The sequence below is a fragment of the Lissotriton vulgaris genome, chromosome 2_1, assembly GCF_964263255.1.
Source record: "Lissotriton vulgaris chromosome 2_1, aLisVul1.2, whole genome shotgun sequence".
In the NCBI taxonomy this organism is placed as follows: Eukaryota; Metazoa; Chordata; class Amphibia; order Caudata; family Salamandridae; genus Lissotriton; species Lissotriton vulgaris.
The window spans coordinates 1,547,466,985-1,547,485,850 of record NC_141687.1 but is presented as its reverse complement, the minus strand read 5'-3'; the positions used below and the strand labels follow the sequence as shown (position 1 = coordinate 1,547,485,850).

Sequence of the window (18,866 nt, the reverse complement as noted above, 5' to 3'; positions counted from 1 at the left end):
TCTATAGTTGTCAAGGACTTATAGATGCAGAAGAGCTCCTTAGCCGAGTTCTTTGCCCCTAGGATTTTTCCTGCGTAAAAGGCCGCATTCGATTTCTTAATTAGCCTGTGATGTATCCGCCTCTTTTCTAAAAACAGTTCCCTAGCCTGACTGTCATACGCTACCCTCCATGATCTCTCCGCTCGTTTACATTCTGCCTTGGTCAGCCGCAGCTCTCCATTGAACCATGGGGCTGTTCTCTTCTTGCGGCCGCCCGCGGATGACCGGCTGAGTGGTGCAGTTTGATCTAGCGCCTCTGTAATGCGCCTATTCAGGTTTAGATCAGCCGATTCTATGTCCTCTCCACCTGGCTGGCCTCCGCGTGTCAGTGCTTCATTAAATTCCTCCAAGGACAATTTTGCCCACTTCCTCCTCGGATAATTCAGGGGTGCCTGAGTATGTTTTATGGCCTTAGTGCTGTTTATAGAAAACACCACCAGGAAGTGGTCTGTCCAGGGGATCGGCTCAACTGCAGAGACTTCAACCCCTCCCCAGTTTGCAAAGATCGGGTCCAAAAGATGGCCTTGACGATGAGTGGGGCTTGAGATCTTCAGTTCTAACTGAAGGGCTTGAATGTCCCTGCAGAACTCCTCCACTCCTTTATCCCCTGGGCTATTCAGGTGTAGGTTTAAGTCTCCCAGTAGTAAGAATTTATCCTTGCGTAACGCTGCCTCTGTCACGTTATCTAACAAACTCTCCCTAAACTTGGTACAAGGCCCCGGAGGTCTATATATAAGGAAGCCTTTGATCGTCATTCCCCCATTGATTTTTATGGTGAAGGCTCCCGCCTCGCTATCTGCGACTGGGGCCATCTCCAATAGACATTCAAGATGTTTTTTTAAAAATAATCGCAATCCCCCCTCCTTTCCCCACTGGCCTGTCCTGCCTAACCATAGAGTAATTTTCCGGCATAATCTCAATAATATCAGAGTCAGAGAACTGGTCTAGCCACGTTTCCGTAAGGAACAGCAGGTCAAACTGTCTTTCCGTGAGCTGATCGAATATATCAAGCCTGTGCTTCCGCAGTGACCTCACATTAAGTAGGCCACATGCTAGCACAGTTTGCTCCTGAGTACCCCACAATGCAGTGACGAAGCGGAACCGACAGTGTGCACATTCCGCATCCTCAACTGTCATGCCATGCCTACACGGGTAGGTGGTCTCCGGACGCAGGCTAAGGAGCAGCTGTCTGTCCCAATAAATGTTGCCGTGCGGAGCAGGGGTTATCGCCCTAGCCCGCAATCGGCCGTGGACGGGCGCAGATGGGCTCGACTTTGGCGACACTTCGGCACGCCTTCGTCGCGCCCGCTGCGCTCGTCCGCTGCGCTTCCGAGGGGACATCCGCCTTTTGTAGCCCTCAGCCCGTCTGCCTCCCAGCCACTAGACCGCTAACCGGCCCCCTCGCGCAGCGGAAGTGACTGTCTCTCACCTCCACGCCCTCCGCTCAACGGTGCTAGCCACCCTGTCGGAACGAGGCGTGGAGGAAGGAAAGACAAGACAGCCGCCCCATATGCGTCCAAGGTGAGTCTGGGGAGTGCGGGGGGGATGGGAAGCCTCCGCCGCTAGGGACTTGGCCCCACCAGAGTCTCCGTTAAAATACAATGCAAAAGTTAAAATCAGCAGAATCCGCTTTTCAAAGCACACGTTTACCAATTTTAAAAGTAAGCGCACTAGCGCCACACAAGCAGCCATGGGCCCTGCCACTGCCCACTCACCACCACGCGGGCAGAATCTCCAGTGCCTTTTGTAGCCCTCAGCCCGTCTGCCTCCCAGCCACTAGGCCGCTAACCGGCCCCCTCGCGCAGCGGAAGTGACTGTCTCTCACCTCCACGCCCTCCGCTCAACGGTGCTAGCCACCCTGCCGGAACGAGGCGTGGAGGAAGGAAAGACAAGACAGCCGCCCCGTATGCGTCCAAGGTGAGTCTGGGGAGTGCGGGGGGGATGGGAAGCCTCCGCCGCTAAGGACTTGGCCCCACCAGAGTCTCCGTTAAAATACACAGCAATTCCGGCCCAGGAACGCGCTCGATGGCCCATTTGGCCAAGAGGGCCGTAACTTCCTCTTGCAGAAGTTGCAAGAGATCCCCCGACACACAGTGGTATTGCGGTGGCATGGCTGGAGGGGTCGTCTCGAAGGGGAGGGAGTAGCCCCTTCGGTCGATTTGCAGCACCCACATGTCAATCAATCAATCAATCAGGACATTTATAGAGCACGCTGCTCACCCGTGAGGGTCTCAAGGTGCTGAAGGGAGTGGGGGGTGCTGCTATTGCTCGAAAAGCCAGGTCTTGAGGTGTTTCCTGAAGGTGAGATGGTACTGGGTCATTCGTAAGTGTGCGGGAGGGAGTTCCATGTTTTGGCTGCCAGGTAGGAGAACGATCTTCCCCCGGCGGTGGTTCTGCGAATCTGTGGGACGGTGGCGAGGGCTAGGCTGGCGGAGCGGAGCTGGCGGGGTAGGAGTGTAGAACGAGAGGCGGTTGTTGACGTATTCAGGGCCCGTGTCGTTGAGCGCTTTGTGTGCGTGGGTGAGGAGCCTGAATGTGATCCTCTTGTTGACGGGGAGCCAGTGCAGGTTTCTCAGGTGGGAAGATATGTGGCTGCGGCGAGGGATGTTGATGATTAGTCGTGCGGAGGCGTTCTGTATGCGTTGTAGTTGTTTCTGAAGTTTGGCGGTCGTTCCTGCATATAGGGCGTTTCCGTAGTCCAGTCGGCTGGTTACGAGGACCTGGGTGACCGTATTTCTGGTTTCGGTGGGGATCCACCGTAAGATCTTTCGGAGCATGCACAGGGTGTTGAAACATGATGATGAGACGGCGTCGACTTGTTTGGTCATCGTGAGGGAGGAGTCCAGGATGAATCCCAGGTTGCGTGCGTGGTCCGAGGGTGTCAGTGCGGAGCCCATTGCTGGGGGCCACCAGGAGTCGTCCCAGGCAGATGGGGATTGTCCGAGGATGAGGACCTCCGTCTTGTCTGAGTTCAGTTTCAGGCGGGTGAGCTTCATCCATTCTGCGACGTCTTTCATTGCTTCGTGGAGGTTGGTTTTGGCGGTGGCTGGGTCTTTGGTGAGGGAGAGTATCAGCTGGGTGTCGTCGGCGTAGGAGATGATGTTGATGTTGTGTTTGCGTGCGATGGCGGCGAGGGGGCTCATGTAGATATTGAAGAGGGTTGGGCTGAGCGAGGAGCCTTGGGGTACGCCGCAGATCTCGGTGGCTTCTGAGCGGAAGGGAGGGAGGCGGACTCTCTGGGTTCTGTGGGAGAGGAAGGAGGTGATCCAATTCAGGGCTTTTCCATGGATCCCAGTGTTAAAGAGGCGGGTTGTTAGGGTGCGATGGCATACGGTTTCGAAGGCTGCAGAGAGGTCCAGGAGGATGAGGGCAGTTGTTTCTCCGTTGTCCATCAGGGTCCTGATGTCGTCGGTGGCTGCGATGAGGGCAGTTTCGGTGCTGTGGTTGGCTCGAAATCCGGACTGGGATGGGTCAAGCAAATTGTTTGCCTCAAGTAAAGCAGTTAGCTGTTTGTTGACGGTCTTCTCGATGACTTTGGCCGGGAAGGGAAGGAGAGAGATGGGGGCGGAAGTTCTTGAGGGTCTGCTGTGGGTTTTTTCAGGAGGGCGTTGATCTCTGCGTGCTTCCAGTTCTCGGGGAAGGCAGCTGACGTGAACAAGCTGTTTATGATGTCCCGGAGGTGGGGTGCGATGATGGTGTCGGCTTTGTTGAAAATATGATGGGGGCATGGGTCCGAGTGGGGGCCTGAGTGGATGGAGTTCATGACATTGGTGGTGTCTTCAGTGCTGATAGGAGCCCAGGCGCTGAGGGTGGTGGTGGGGACGTAGGTTCGGTGACTGGAGGCGGAGTCTGGGGCCCGAAGCGGTCGTGTATATCCGCGATCTTATGGTGGAAGAACTTGGCGAGGGAATTGCAGAGTTCTTGTGACTGTGTGATGTCTATGTTGCTGGCGCTGGGGTTGGAGAGCTCTTTGATGATGTTGAAAAGTTCCTTGCTGTTGTGGGTGGTGTTGTCTAGTCGTTCTTTGAATGATGACCTTTTGGTGGTGTGGATCAGCTGGTGGTGTTCCCGGGTGGCGATCTTGAGGGCTGTCATGTTTTCTGTAGTTCGCTCGTGGCGCCAGGTCTTTTCGAGGGTTCAGCAGGATTTCTTTGATTCTTTGAGGACGTCTGTGAACCATGGGGTTTTTCTGTTGCCAGTCCTGCCTGGGGGTTCTTCAGTGGTCGAGGTCGTCAGCGCAGTTGGTGATCCACTGTGCGAGGTTGTTGGCTGCATCGTTGGTGTTAGTGGTGCTGGCTAGTCTGTAGAGAAGTGTTCCTCTGAGGGTGGTCTTGGGATCGGTGTGAATCTGGAAGTGTAGGTGTTCGGCGGCGGAGTGTGTGTTTTCGGTGATGATCGTGATGTTGATTGTGTTTCTGTAGACGATGGCGATTCCTCCTCCGGTTTGGTTGACGCGATCCTTCCGGGTGATCTTGTAGCCGTCCAGGATGGCTATGGCGATGTCGGGGGCCGAGGAGGCGTTCATCCAGGTTTCCGTGAGGAAGGCGACGTCTGGTGCTGTTGTGTCGAGGAGGTCCCATAATTTGACGGCGTGCTTGTGGATGGAGCGAGTGTTGAGGAGAATGCACTTGAGGTGGTTGTTGTTGTTGCATGGTTTGGCTGACGGGGGGCAGGATCGGAGGCAGGTAAATTTGCACGCTTGGCAGGTGAAGGGTCAGTGGGTGCGCTTCGGGGTGGCTCGGTAGCAGGCGGGTGATCGTCCGGTGTTGAGTGCGTGGAGGGCGTTTGAGTCATATCTCAGTCGAGTTCCCTGGCTTCGGCGGGGGCCAGGGATTCTGGAGCTGAGCGCGGTCCAGGCGCAGATGGGCGCAGACCGGCTTGCCTTAGGCGTGCCTTCCGCACGCCAGTGGCGCGCTCGCTGCGCGGCCTCCATATGATGGGCTGTGGGAGGGAGGAGCAGCTGGGAGGCGGGAGCTGGGTGGCAAATGGGTGCAGCGGGTGGGCGGGGCCGCAGGGCACAGCGGCGGGAAACTGGCACGGAGGGAGACCGGGAGGGGGGAGAGGGCACAGGGGGCACTGGCGGCGAAAACGGCGGGAACAGGGAAGTGAAGGCGGAGGAAAGAGCAAGAAAAACACGGACAAAATGACAGGCGAGGGAGAGGGTGCACAAGGGTACACAGGGGGGAGAAAAGCGGCACAGATGGGCAGAGAATTGAGAGGGGGCACAGGGGTACACCAAGGTGGGAGAGAAAACGGCAAAGATGGGCAGAGAATCGAGAGGGGGAACGGGGGTATACCAAGGGGGGAGAGAAAACAGCACAGATGGGCAGAGAATCGAGAGGGGGCACAGGGGTCCACCAAGGGGGGAGGAGAGAACGGCACGGATGGGCAAAAGTCAACATGGGGAGAGAGGGCACAGGGCAACAGGTGGGCCTCAAGGAGGGCTCACGGAGCAGGCGACCGGGGGACAGCGTCACAGGAGGACTGTGTGGCGACTGGGGGGCGACCTACCTGCAGGCAGGGTCAAAGGTAGCATGTCCGACGTGACAGTGCGCCGGTGGAAGTGGTGATGGCGAACCCCGCCCCCCACTGGAGTTACATGGGCCTGAAAGCACGGACTAGAAGGGTTTTGAGGCGGATGCTGCAGGGGGAGGTGTGGACTGGCCTTGCCGTTGTCCCCGACCGCCGCCACGGCGGTTTCCACGTCCACCACTGCGCTGTGTATTAGTCTGCGGTGCGTGGCTGGAGCATGTGTGGGGGCGCCGCTTCCGTGGCCGCGAAAGGCACCCTTTTGCTGGTGTGGGGCCGAGAAGTCCTAGGACTTGGCCGTGGCCCAGGAGTCCTTAAAACGGTCAAGCGCATGGTCTGCCTTGTCGCCAAAGAGGCGACGGCCATCAAACGGCATGTCCACAAAGGTGGCCTGATCATCAGCCGAAAAGTTGGAGGTCCTCAACCAGGCGTGGCGTCGAACCGCCACCGTCGTCGCCATCGCTCTGCCCAGTGACTCTGTGGTATCCAGCCCACACCGGATGGAATAGCGTGCCGCATCTCGACCCTCCGCAAGGGCTTGGGCGAGTTTAGTCCGGGCCTCCTCCGGACATTGTGGCAGCACGTCCGTGACCGTGTCCCACAGAGTGTAGGTGTAGCGGCCCAAGAGGCATGCTGTATTGACTGACCGCAGTCCCAAACTCAGGGACGAGAACACCTTCTTCCCAAATTGTTCGTACCTCTTGGATTCCCGATCAGGCGGAGCCATGGGGAATGCGGTCTGGGAAGTGGAGGCCTGGTTAACCAGGCTCTCAGGGGTGGGGTGGGTGGACAAGAAGCAAGGGTCGCCCGGAGCCGGGCGGTAGAGTCTGGCCACGTTTCTATCCACAGGCTGACCTGTAGCGGGCTTGGACCAAGTGCCCAAAAGAACGTCACACAAGGCCTCATTAAACGGCAGCAGAGGCTCAGTGGAGCTTGCCTGCGGTTTAAGGACCTCAGTGAGAATGTTAGTCCTCACGGCCGCGACGGGGAGCTCTAGGCCCAATGCCTTGGCCGCCCGCGTCAACAGTACACTGTAGGCAGCCCCCTCCTCCGTAGCCACGGTTGGAGGGGAGACAAAACCAGTGTCTGGCGAAGTGTCCAGGCCACTGGCATCCCCAAACTCATATGCCCAGTCATGTTGAGACTGGCACTCCTGTGCCAGAGGGTCCACAGACCCCTACCAATCACCCTCGTCACCCATCACATGAAATTCAGGCTCAACAGATGGGGCCGGTTCGTGGAAATAAAAATCTTCATACGACGTAGAGAGCGGCACCCAGCGGCGCCGCTGCGGCGCCGGAATCGAATCAAGGGTAGGATTGGGGACGGCGTCGCAGGGGGCGACACCCTAGGGGCCGGAACCGGAACCGGATCCAGTGGGGGCCTGCGGCACCGGTTCCGAAGTTACCAGCGGCGCCGGGGCCAAAGCACCCGACGGCGTTGGAGCTGAAGCACCCGACGGCGTCGGAGCCGAAGCCCCCTACCTGTTAGACCCCCCAGCCGGGACCGCTGGTACCGAAGGCGCCACGGAGCCCGGCGGAGTAGGGAGAGACCTCATGGCCATGAGGTACCGCTCGACCTCCTCTGGCGTCGCACCGTGCCCAGGACCGGAAGGTATGGGGAGGTGGCGACGCCTGCAACTCCCCCGGCCGCATCGTGCGAGCGTCTGGTGGGTCGGAAGAACGATGACGCCTTTCCGACCTCTCATGCCTCTTACCTGAGGACCTGGATCCTGAAGACCGATGCCGACTCCCGGAGCTACGAGGACTCCGACCCCGCGACCGGTCCCTGTGGGACCGGGATCTCAAACGGCACGGGCCCACTGCCGGAGCTCGAGCCACTTGCGGGACCGCTCCCGCCTAGCCTTAGATGTCAGAGCCCGGCAGTCAGAGCAGGTCCGTCGTCGTGGTCGAGGCCTATACACTGAAGACACCGGAGATGGGGGTGGGTGACCGACATCATGCGGCCACACTTGGAACAGGGTTTGAACCCGGGCATCCCTACCGGCACCATAGGAGTCGTAGCGACTCGAGAAAAACAGATCAAAAGATCAAAAAAGTTTAGAAAAAAAAGTGACTAAGGGGAAGAGCTTCTCCGGATCTGCGCTAGCTGGCGTGGAAAAAAGAAGAACTGACATCAGCGCGCGAGGGAGGCGTCAAAGTACTCCGGCGACGTCATTCCAGTGCTAACGACGCCGACGACAGACGCGGAGCCGCAGGCGACGCCTACCGACGCGCAGGGGTATTGCTATGCAAAGTTTCTGGATCCAATCTGACGCCTGGGGATATTCTAAGGTTAGGAATCTATCACTAACGTGTCTCTGTCAGATAGCTTTTTATTATTGAGATGATTTCTGCAGAAAGAAAACATTACAATTACACCTATCTGAAAATGCAATATGTGTAAACAATATCACACTTTAATAATTTAAGCAGGGTATGTGTCTGTAAATCAGTAATTGTGCATCAGAGCTATTATACCAGGACACTTTAAAACAGGGTTGCATTTTTAAGGTATAGTCTTGTATTTTAATATATTTACAGGTACAAAACATGGCAAATTATTTTGCCAGATGCCGTTAAATAAAGTTGCATTTAATACAATTAAAAACGCATATGTATCTGGGTAACACTTTTCGAAAGTTCAACAGAGGTAATACTCTAGGGATACTCTAGCTCAAGAAAACTGGCAAATTGACAGTTTTTCCGTGAAAAGGGAATTTAAACATTCAAGACAGACAACGTAAAAATAAAAAGTAAATAAGTGATACCTCTGAAGACTGGCCAGTTTTCCAGCTGGGACAAATAACATGAAAAATATTTTTGCAACTCAGATTACACCCATCGGTTGGCAACACAGATCCCACATCAACATTGTCTAGCTGGGCCGCTGCATGTACCAGTTGTTGAAGTTGTGGACCTGCCTTCTGCAGCAAGGCCTTCGACACTGCACCACTGTGAAGCTGAAGGTCCGTAGCAACGCTATTCACAATGACATCAGTCTGAAAGAAAATCTTATATGTTAGGGACAACGCTTCTGTATTTATCAAGCACCATAAAAACAAAATCTTAATTAAGCATCGGTGGGATTGTTCTATTCGCATTCTGACGTTTCCTGTGGTGCTGTCCGAGACAACGAATCGCAGGAGGAGGTATGTGTTAATGTTCTTCATGAGATCATCAAACAGAGGAGGGAAGCACATTACCAGAAACTGAGGCAATACAAGAGCTCAAAGATGTCTCCAGCAAGTGAATAAGGACAACAACTTTAAATTAGCCCTTGATCATATCTGTTCAGCAACATTTTCTCATCTGTGTCAAACACTGCCCTAACACAACGTCATCATCTTTAGTTCTCGCTGATAATCCACTCATTACTGTTTTTCTCCTTCTCTAGACCTATCAAGGGAGCAACTGTCTTGCTGCCATTCAAAAGACATGGCACTGCAATGGAGTATTCTAAATGAAAGTCAATTACTTTTCTAATTCAAAGGTTCTGAATTGTATTGCAAGACACGTAAGGCTCCTTTCATGCAGTCTTTTCTTGCTTTATTAAACACAGCAGCCAAGCAAGAACTACATTTCCCAAACATGATGAAAGACAAAACTACAGGATGACATAATGGGCAGACCAATGAAATGTTGAATGAACCCATAATTATGTTGACTGTGAACAAGTCCTCTTCTTCTGCGGCTCTCAGTGAATAAGTACCTTATTTCTATTGTATTCGGTTACTGTCAGGCACGTTTTTTCTAGTTTTACTTGTGTTGATTTGTAAGTTGATCCTCTGTATGCACGTGTTATCCGTCCATTTGCCATCTAATATTTTTGTTTTAAGTTCATAAGAAATAGACTTGACGTTTAAAAAAAATAGCTGTTTCAACTTTATTTGTTTGAGGCCTCAGCACCCGTCGCGCGCTGATTCCTTTAATCATGCGGTCTTCCACTATGTTTATTTAACGGTCTTGCTGCTCACGCGGCATTCGTTAGCTATTCTCTCCAGTGGCTCGCACTGTTCTGACTCCTATAAGAAATGACCCACTCGCTCCGATTTGCGCTCACACGCATGGGCAATTGTCTCCGCCTTCGTCAGCTGTTTAGTTTTCGGCTAGCGACGCAGTGCATGCGCTGCTCGCCTTGGCGAGATCTATTGTTGTGGATTTTGCGTCCGAAGGGGGACAGGAGATGTGCATGCATACGGGTCATGTGTACGCGTGCACATCTTCTGTCCCGTACGGGTCATGTGTACACATGCACATCTCCTGTCCCTCCTTGTCTCCTGCTCGCTGTGCCTGCACAGACAGGAGACATGCACGAGGAGACAGCTTGTTGTTTCCAGGCTCGGCGGCAATTTTGGAGACTGTGAAGAAGTAAACAGGCCAGTCTCTGTATGTTTACTGATGGCGTCTTCCAACCCAAGGGACCCGTTGCAGCCGTCGGCCACTGCATTATATCAGCTCAGGAGTCATGAGTCAGGTGAGCAACTGCCGCGATAACCGACCTTCGTCCAGTCAGTGTAATGTAACATACAGGATTAAATTGGTGAATCCTCATCAACGCAGAGGATGAGCTGTGTCCAACGTCCGATGCTGCTTTCTTTGGATGTGGAGACCAAGGTTTTTTTCCCGGTGCTGTGCAACAACCTGTGATTCTGGGCAAATCACTTAATCTTTCAGTGCGGAAAGCAACATGAGTCTGCCTCTGTAGAAAGTGGTCACGTAAATCGCCACAATGCTTTTGGGTTGAGTTTGTGCCATCTAGAACTTCAAAAAGTAAAAAAAGACAAAATATCGTTTTATGACGGCTCCCTTACAGTTCCATTCTGTGCACTACTGTTTAAAACCAATTGTTAACATTTATTTTCCTGATGTAGATCATTAACTGGCAGCCTGCATTGCCCCCTCATCTAAACGCCGCATCCTGTCAGACACATTTTTAATTTTTTGTCTTTTTATTTACTCATTCTATGGATAGCACAAACATCGGAAGTTGTATGTCTTCAAAGTCAACATGCATGTATTGTTAATGGTAGCGGGGAAAAAAGGAAACCTTTCTTCTCGAGTTATGGCTTTCACCTGCATAGAAAGGATGTGGAATTTTATTAAAGATCTACATGTCCCAGTGATGACATGCTCAAGGAAATATTGTCAAAGCCAATAGGCCTCGTCTATGGGTACTATTGGTTCTGTAAAGGGTTCAAGACATGCTGAACAGAATAACCAACGCTGTGCCGCATGGCTTGTAAAAAAAAAAAAGACAGATGGTATATTTTATTGTGAAGCAGGCAGTAATGTCATTATTCTGGAAAGTAGTTCATATTACAGGCAATATTAAATAATGTGTCTGTAAGTAACAGAATTATGGGCAGGAACTGAAGGAAGGGGGTTAACCTGATGTCATGTAAATAACAGTGAGAGAATGTTTTACTCACTTCTATAGTGATTGTTTATACAGGGCACATCACAAAAGGATTTGTACATTGGTGCTTAAAAAGTGCAATTATTAGCAATTGAGGCAGTATTCATTGTGGTCTACTGTGTCACAGCAATTATTATTTTTTTCTTTTTTTTTTGTATTTTAGAGGTTTTATATAGCGCTGGCTGGACCCAGAGTATCAGAGCGCTTTACAATTGTAACAGAAAGGTGTTTAAATACAGGTACAGTGTGTATAGGTACAGAAAGTTGATTCATAAATGAGCAGTCCACATAGGATAAAGGTTAAACTAGATGAAAAAGTAAAAAACAATTGCTAAACACAATGAGATGTACAATATAGAGGTCGCAGTTTGGTGGGAAGGTTCGATATAGTATACCTAGGAGCAGAAAGGACAAAAACGTGAAAAAAAACTGAAAGTCATAAAGTGTAGTAAGGAGCAGGAGGTAAAGGAGAGGCAAGGAGGGGAGGTAAGGTGATCAGATTGAAGGGGAAGGGAAGGAGAGGGGGGCAAGAGGGGGTCACTAGCCCTAGGCGGAGCAGCTGGGTGGGGGGATGCTGAGAGGGCGAGGCTTCTCATTTATTAAGGAGAAGAAGTTTGAGTTCTTTTTTGACACTGGGGTAGGACGGGTTACAACGGAGGTCTGTTGGGAGGGCATTCCAAATAAGTAGGGCATTGCCTGAAAAGGAGCGTGACTGAGTGGAATTCTTTTTCAGAAGGGGGGGATAAGTAGGAGGGTGTTAGAGCTTCTCAGGGATTGCGTGCAGCCTGCTTTGGTCAATTTGATAGCAAGGTATGTCGGTGTGTTTTGGTGGAGGATTTTGTGCGTAATGCAGGCGGTTTTATAAGTGGATCTGCATTCAATGGGTAGCCATTTGAGGGTTTTGAGGGCGGGAGAGATGTGGTCAAATCGTTTGAAGTCTGTGATAAGCCTGGCCGCGAGGTTGAGCACTGATTTTAAAGGTGCCAGGTGGGTTTTGGGAATTCCGGTGAGGATGGCATTGCTGTAATCAATGCGCAATAGAACAAGAGATTGAACTGCTAGGTTAAAATCATCAAGTGGGATGAAGGGCTTAATTCTCTTAAGGTTACGGAGGGTAAAGAGGGCTCCTTTGGCAGACTTTTTGATGTGTACGTTGAGAGATAGGCGGTTGTCAAGGGAGATGCCCAAGGATTTGACTAAGGTGGCTAGGGACAAGGGGCAGTTGAGGGCATTAAGGTCTGTGATCCAATTTTGAATGGGGAGCTGGTTGTTTTTTGGGGAGAAAAGAATAATTTCAGTTTTTTTAGGGTTAAGTTTGAGGTGGTTCGAGTGGAACCAGGCTTGAATTTTGATGAGGGTGTTGTTGAGGTGGAGGATGTCAGCATGGGTTTTTATCTTATGGTAGAGTTGTGTATCGTCAGCGTAAAGATGGTAGTTGATCCCAGCTTGTTTGAGAATGAGGGTGAGGGGTTCCATGAAGAGGTTAAAGAGAGGGAGAGTGTATGGATCCTTGCGGAACTCCTAGAGAAATGGGGGAGGGGTTCGATAAGCAGTTGTAGATTGTAATTTGTAGAGCACGGTGTTGCAGGTATGAGACAAACCAATTATGATTCATACCATTAAGGCCGTATCGTTCTCTAAGGACTTTGAGTAGAACAGAATGGTTAATGGTATCGAACGCTGCGGAGAGATCGAGGAGGATCAATAGGCTAGATTCGCCATTGTCGAGGGAGTGGTGAATGTCATCTACAATGTTAAGCATGGCGGTTTCGGTGCTGCAACCTTTCCTGAAGCCTGATTGGAGGGGGTCAAGTAAGTTGAAAAGTTCAATGTGTCTCAAGTTGAAGAAGGACACATTTTTCAAGGGCTTTCGAGAGAAGGGGCAGATTGGAAATAGGACAGAGGTTGTTGAGGTCATTAGGGTCGGCAGTATGGTTTTTGAGAATGGGGGTGATTTGACCCAGTTGTAGGGAGGTGGGGACACAGCTGGTGGTCCAGGAAGGGGTAATGATGTGTTTGAGGTTTTGGACAAGTTTAGAGGGGAGGGGGTCTTTGGTGTGGAAGGAGGGTTTAAGTTTCGCAATGATGTCAAAGACATCTCTTTCAGTAACTGGCTGGAAATTATGCCAGGCGGCGTTATTTTTAAGGAGAGTGTTAGGGGTATTGGAATCGTGGAGGGTGGAAGGAATGGAGGGGAACGGGAGATCAGTGCTATGTGGGTTATTGAGGGAGCAGGGGGGTGGGAGGGATGAGAGTGAGGTGTCCAAAATGGAGGTAGGGGTCGGAGTCTGGAGGAAGGATTGTTCTATTCTAGCAATTTTTTTTGAGAAAAAGAGGGCTATTTCTTCGCATCTAGTGGTCGAGGCCAGAAATATAGGAGGAGTGGATGAGATTTGATTGCGAACAATGTTAAACAGTTCTCTTGGGTCCATTTTTGGCTCGGTCCAGTTGTGCTCGGAAAAAGGATGCTTTTTGTTTAAAGATGTGTTTTTTGTAAGATGATCTTGCAAGTCTGAGGCGAGCTAGGTGCAAAGGGGTAGGGTGCTGTCTACACGTTCTTTCTGTCGGTCTAAGTGAGCGTCTTTCATTATTAAGCTCAGTATTAAACCATGATTTGGAAGGAATGGTTCTTTGGTTTTTAAGCTTCAGCGGGGCCAGGAGGTCCAGGGTATCCACGACTGCTTTGTTGTAGTGTTCTGTAAGCTCATTCGCGTTCAGTGAGGGAGGGAAGGCGAGATGTTGGGCACAGAGTTTGGATTCCAGTAAATCAGGGGGGTTAATATTAAGATTTCTGGACAGTTTCATGGGTTTAATGATTTTCGTGGGAGGGGGGATGGCAGAGACCGCTATAGAGAACAGAATGAGATGATGGTCGGACAAGTCGATGGGAACGATGTTGGATAGGAGGGCTAGATCTTTGCTTGTAATGATGGCATCTAGGATTGCTCCTTTGGAATGGGTATAAGATTTACAAAGTTGCTCGAGGTTATTGATCTCGAGAAGGTTGAATAGGACGGTGATAGAGGGGTTATTGGTCTCATTCCAATGGAGGTTGAGGTCTCCCAGGAAAATGTTTTGATAGTTGGAAAGTGACGATAGTGTAAGAAGGTCAGATAGCTCATCAACAAAGGGATGTGTATTGCCGGGAGGGTTATATATTTTGTGAAGGCGAATGGGTTGGGAGCCGTGAATTTTGAGTTCAGCTTCGAGGTATTCAAGGGCGGAGTAATTAGTGTTATTGACAAGGGAAAGTTGTAATTCCTCTTTGAAGATGATGGCAACACCACCGCCTTTTCGGATGGGCCGGTCTTTTCTGAGAATAGAGTAGCCCGTTGGGGCGTGGAGGTCAAGGATGCTTGTCGAGTGGTCATTGAGCCAGGTTTCCATTAGGAACGCGATGTCGATGGATTCACTAAGAATAGTTTCAGAGATTTCAGTGGCATGTCGAACAGCGGACTGACAATTAACAAGCATGCAGGAAAGAGGTTTAGGGGGAGTTTTGGGGAGTGGAAGGGAGTGGATGGAGGTGAGTTGGGGAGGTGGCCTAGGTGAGCTAGGTGAGAGGGGAGTTCGGCTAGTCCCCAATATGACAGGGATGCTGGAGACAGGGGGAGGCTGGATATTAGTTGGTGAGCAGGGAGGGTAGGATTTGCAGAGGTCTAGGATCTCCATAGGTGAGAGGGGGCAGGAGGTGCGGAGAGGCCTGTGTGCGCGGCGAGTGTATAGGAGTTGTGCAAAATGGTTTGGGGGTATTGGGATTAATATGTCTGGTGTGAGTGGAGTTTATCCGAAGTGGGAGGGCTCCATTTTTGCAGGAATAGAAATCAGATCCAAGATGAGCGAGATCTCTAGTGAGAGTGGCGAGAATGCGTTCAATGTTGCCAAGAGAGTTAGATATAAGACTAAGGTGGGAAATTGGAGAAGGTGGAGGGAGCGGCACGGGGTGTTCATAGTAGGGCAAGAGGAGAGGCATGGAGGGGGAAGGTGGGTATATAGCCATAAAGGGTAAAGGAGGGGCAGGATTGTTCGAAAGTAGGGTGAAGGGCGGGTCGGGATGGTGGGAGTCATGGAAATCAAAGGGAGAGAGGATGGGCCTAGGGGAGGAGGTGTAGGGGCTATTCTGGAATAGAGTGAGAGACGGTTTGGGGAAAAGGGTGGGGTCAGAGGAGGAGGGGAAGGGCACGGAGAGTCTGTAGGGGGTGGGGGTTAGCACACGTGGCGTGGGGAGTGAGGCGTGAGGGAGGGCAGGTCGTGTGTGTGGGGGATTGGGAGCTGCGGGGAGTAGGGAGGACCTGGGGAAGAGGAGGGACCGTGGGAGTAGGAAGGGCCAGAAGGCTGAGCGGGGGGGTGGAGGTCAACAATTGTATGGCATTGCTGGACGTGGACATGGTCAGCAATTGAATGGCATTGTTGGACGTGGACATGTCTGCAGAGGGAAGTAAAGGATAAGGGAGAGGGGTTAAAGTGGAGGGCAAAGGATGAGAGGGGAAGGTTGTTGGCGGAATTGTGAAGTTGGATGGTCAGCAATTGTAAGGCATTGTTGGACGTGGGCACGTCTGCTGAGGGGAGTATAGAATGAAAGAGGGGTTAAAGAGGAGGGCAAAGGATGAGAGGGGGGAATGTTATTGGCGGACTTGTGAAGTTGGATGGTCAGTGAAATTCAAAGTTGTTGAGGTGGGGAACGGCAGCTTGGATGAGGATGTTTCCGGTTTTAAAAATGGAGATGTTGATTTCCCCAGGAAAGGTAGGAGAGGAAGTCGTGGATAGTTTGTGGCCATGGGGGATTTTGAGGCACTTCGTGACTGGGAGAGATTGTAGGAAAGTGCTTTTCCATTTAGAGGGCTGTTTGGGTTGGAGATTCTTTATAAGATATTCTTAAATCTGCTGATTGGTCTAATTTCAATGTGTTTCGAGCTTTTTATTGTGAACCAATTCCTCATGTTTCAGGTACTGTGATTTCAATGCTTTAAAATTGCATAATAGGAGCCTCTGTGTCTTGTAATAAAATTGAGATTTTCCTAGCCTTGGTGTCAGAAATGCTAGATTTTATAAAGACACAGAGGGTGTATTATCCCTACTCTATTATATCTAACCCTCTCTTTTCTTTTGCAGTGCAGACTCCTTCCTTCAGTACCTCCACTTAACCGTGAGAGATACTCTGTTCATTTACAAAGCATGGAGTCTCGTCCTGGATCTCTCTCTTTTTACAACCATCTAGTTTATTCATACCTGGTGGACTGTTTTTTGGACATTTCTGTTATGTTATTTATTTTATTGATTCTTCATTCTGTTTTTTCTGCCTAACTTTTCGCACCAAGAAAAGAGGACTTGTTGTTCGCAGTCAACATCATTATTGGGCTCATTCGACATTTCATTGATCTGCCCTTTATGATGTCATCCTATAGGTTTTTTCTTTCCTCTTGCTTGGCGGCTGTGTTTAATAAAGCAAGAAAAGACTGCATAATACTCGCCTGCGTGTCTTTAATAAAATCTAGCCTTTCTGACACCAAGGCTAGGCAAGTCTTAATTACATTCTAACTCCCAATGCTAACCCAGTCCTCTTTGACAATCACACGCCTCTACCTACTTTCATCACTTTAACTGCAATGAACACTTGACTCCAACTACTCAATGTGTGAAAAATCCCCCATTACCCAACAGCGCAGTAAACTTACTGTTTGAGTAACACTGTAGTCTTCAGAAAGTGAGGTAAGAGACAAAATCTCCCAATGTATCTCCCGCACTAGATTGCCTTACTCCTTGTCAAGTCCTTAAATTTGTAATCTGCATTATTTTTGACCAGCCGTGAAACACCACAACTCACCCTTCAGATCCTGTATTTCATTAAGTTCGCACGGGGGACCCTGTAATCTGGTCTTCAAATCACTACACAGTTTAGTCTCTTCTGATCTAGCCCTTTCCAACTCGTTTTACAGACCAACTACCCATAAAAGCACACAACACATTCTGCACTATTTACACAGTCAAGTCCTTTGCTCTATTCCACTTCAATTATGGACATAAAGGACCTGTAGGTCTTAAAACCATTACTCGAGATTCATCACCTCATATGCAGTAAGCCTTATTCTGTGTGAGCAAAATCTTTGGGTTGCATTCTTCACATTTAAATTTGTAAATACATTTGGCAGTGTTTGAAGCACTTTAGACTTAGAAAAGGGTTCTCTAATAGGTATTTGGTCCTCACATCGGCTTGAAGCAACTGGGCCCTCCACAGTTTTATTTCCCCTAGAACGAGAGAAGAGGCCTGCCAACCTATCGCACTACGCACAGCAAATTCATACAATGAGACACTGACACCACTTACCAGACAATTGTCTTTAAAAAAAAGAATCTGTATCTCTAGTCCCCTGAGGACCTGTTTATATTTTCATCCTGATCATGCACCAACTCTCCTATCACAGTTTACAAACCCAAAACTCAAATAAGTTTTATTCCATGCTAGTTTAAATTATTGATTCTATAAAGTAGAAAACACCATACTTTAAGCAAATGATTCATTTCAAAAAGTAGCCTTGGCAAACCAGTAGAGCTGAGCTTTTCTCGGGAAGTTCCACTTAAGTGCTTTATTACCTGTCGGCATTATTGGCAGGCACATGGATAAAGTCAGACCTGCTAGCCTTTTTGAATGCTTGTTTTACATTGAGGCCACTACTAACAAGCATTTACAATGCAATGGTTTCGCCTTTTGAAAAGTTTGAGCTATTGGCATTGTAAATGACAATTTTGATTTATGTGTTGGTTTTGAAAATAAATAAATAAATGGCGTTGTCATTTACAATGCCAATAGCTTAATCTCTCGCAAATGCGAGACCTATAGCATTTGCAATGCAATAGGTCGCATATTTACGCGAGTTTGAGCTAATGATATTGGAGATAACAATGCGTTTTATTTATGTTTCAAAAACCAAAACATAAATAAAAAGTCTCTCACATTGCTGCCTCTCACACACCATGCTCTCCCACACACCATGCTCTCCCTAGAAGACTCACACTGCTCCCTCTCACACACCATGCTCTCCCACATACCATGCTCTCCCTAGAAGACTCACACTGCTGTCTCTCTCACACTGCTGTCGCTCTCACACTGCTGTCTCTCCCACACACACACATGCGAAGAGCAACACACACAGCCACACACATACAGAGAGCCACACACACACACAGAGCCACACACACAGCCACACACATACATACAGAGAGCCACACACACACAGCCACACACACAGCAGCTAAACCCTGAGCAGCAGCTAAGCCCTGCACAGCAGCTGAGCTACCCCCTGCATACTAGAGCGAGGCAGGTGCAACGCAAGAGCGGAGCCTTTGTTTTCACCACCTCTGTTTCCACACAAGTCTGCAGAGCACGACTGGCACACTGATCACTTTAGCACAGTAGCTAAAACCTGCACAGTAGCTCTCCTCTGCATAGCAGCTAAACTTTACACAGCAGGGCGAGGCAGGTGCAGCGCAAGGCTACGGCACTCATTTCCACTCAAACACCCCATCTATTTCTACACAAGTGTGTCGTGCACTGCCGTCTTCCTATCCCTATCTGACAGCAGCATAGCATCACTCCACCATCAATAGTTCACCCCACACTCTGGAGGCAGCTGACTAACTTTGGGCTTCAGAATAGCGTGTTGATCCAGTAAAGCGCTTCTTCGCCTCGTAAGGGATAGTAAGCGCGATGCAAATTCAATTATAATACAATCATGTTATGGATCGGCCCCCCAAGAACGGAAATGCTGGCAGAGTTTAAACATGGGCCGGTATATGTAACAACCACAGAAACTACGTAAAACTGCACTGATCTTAATGTGACAGTACTCTGTTTTAAACACAAGTTAAAAAGATTACAGTTC

The 18,866-nt window shown here is 49.9% G+C and overlaps 1 protein-coding gene across 1 annotated transcript in view; it reads right to left on the bottom strand.

Annotated features, from left to right (window-relative positions):
- LOC147732881 (protein mono-ADP-ribosyltransferase PARP14-like) overlaps positions 1–18,866 on the bottom strand; it is a 1,341,877-nt gene that overhangs the window by 1,050,653 nt on the left and 272,358 nt on the right. The window contains exon 8 of the mRNA XM_086957426.1: positions 8,339–8,569. Coding sequence (XP_086813552.1) covers positions 8,339–8,569 — 231 coding nt within the window. The remainder of the gene's footprint in view (positions 1–8,338; positions 8,570–18,866) is intronic.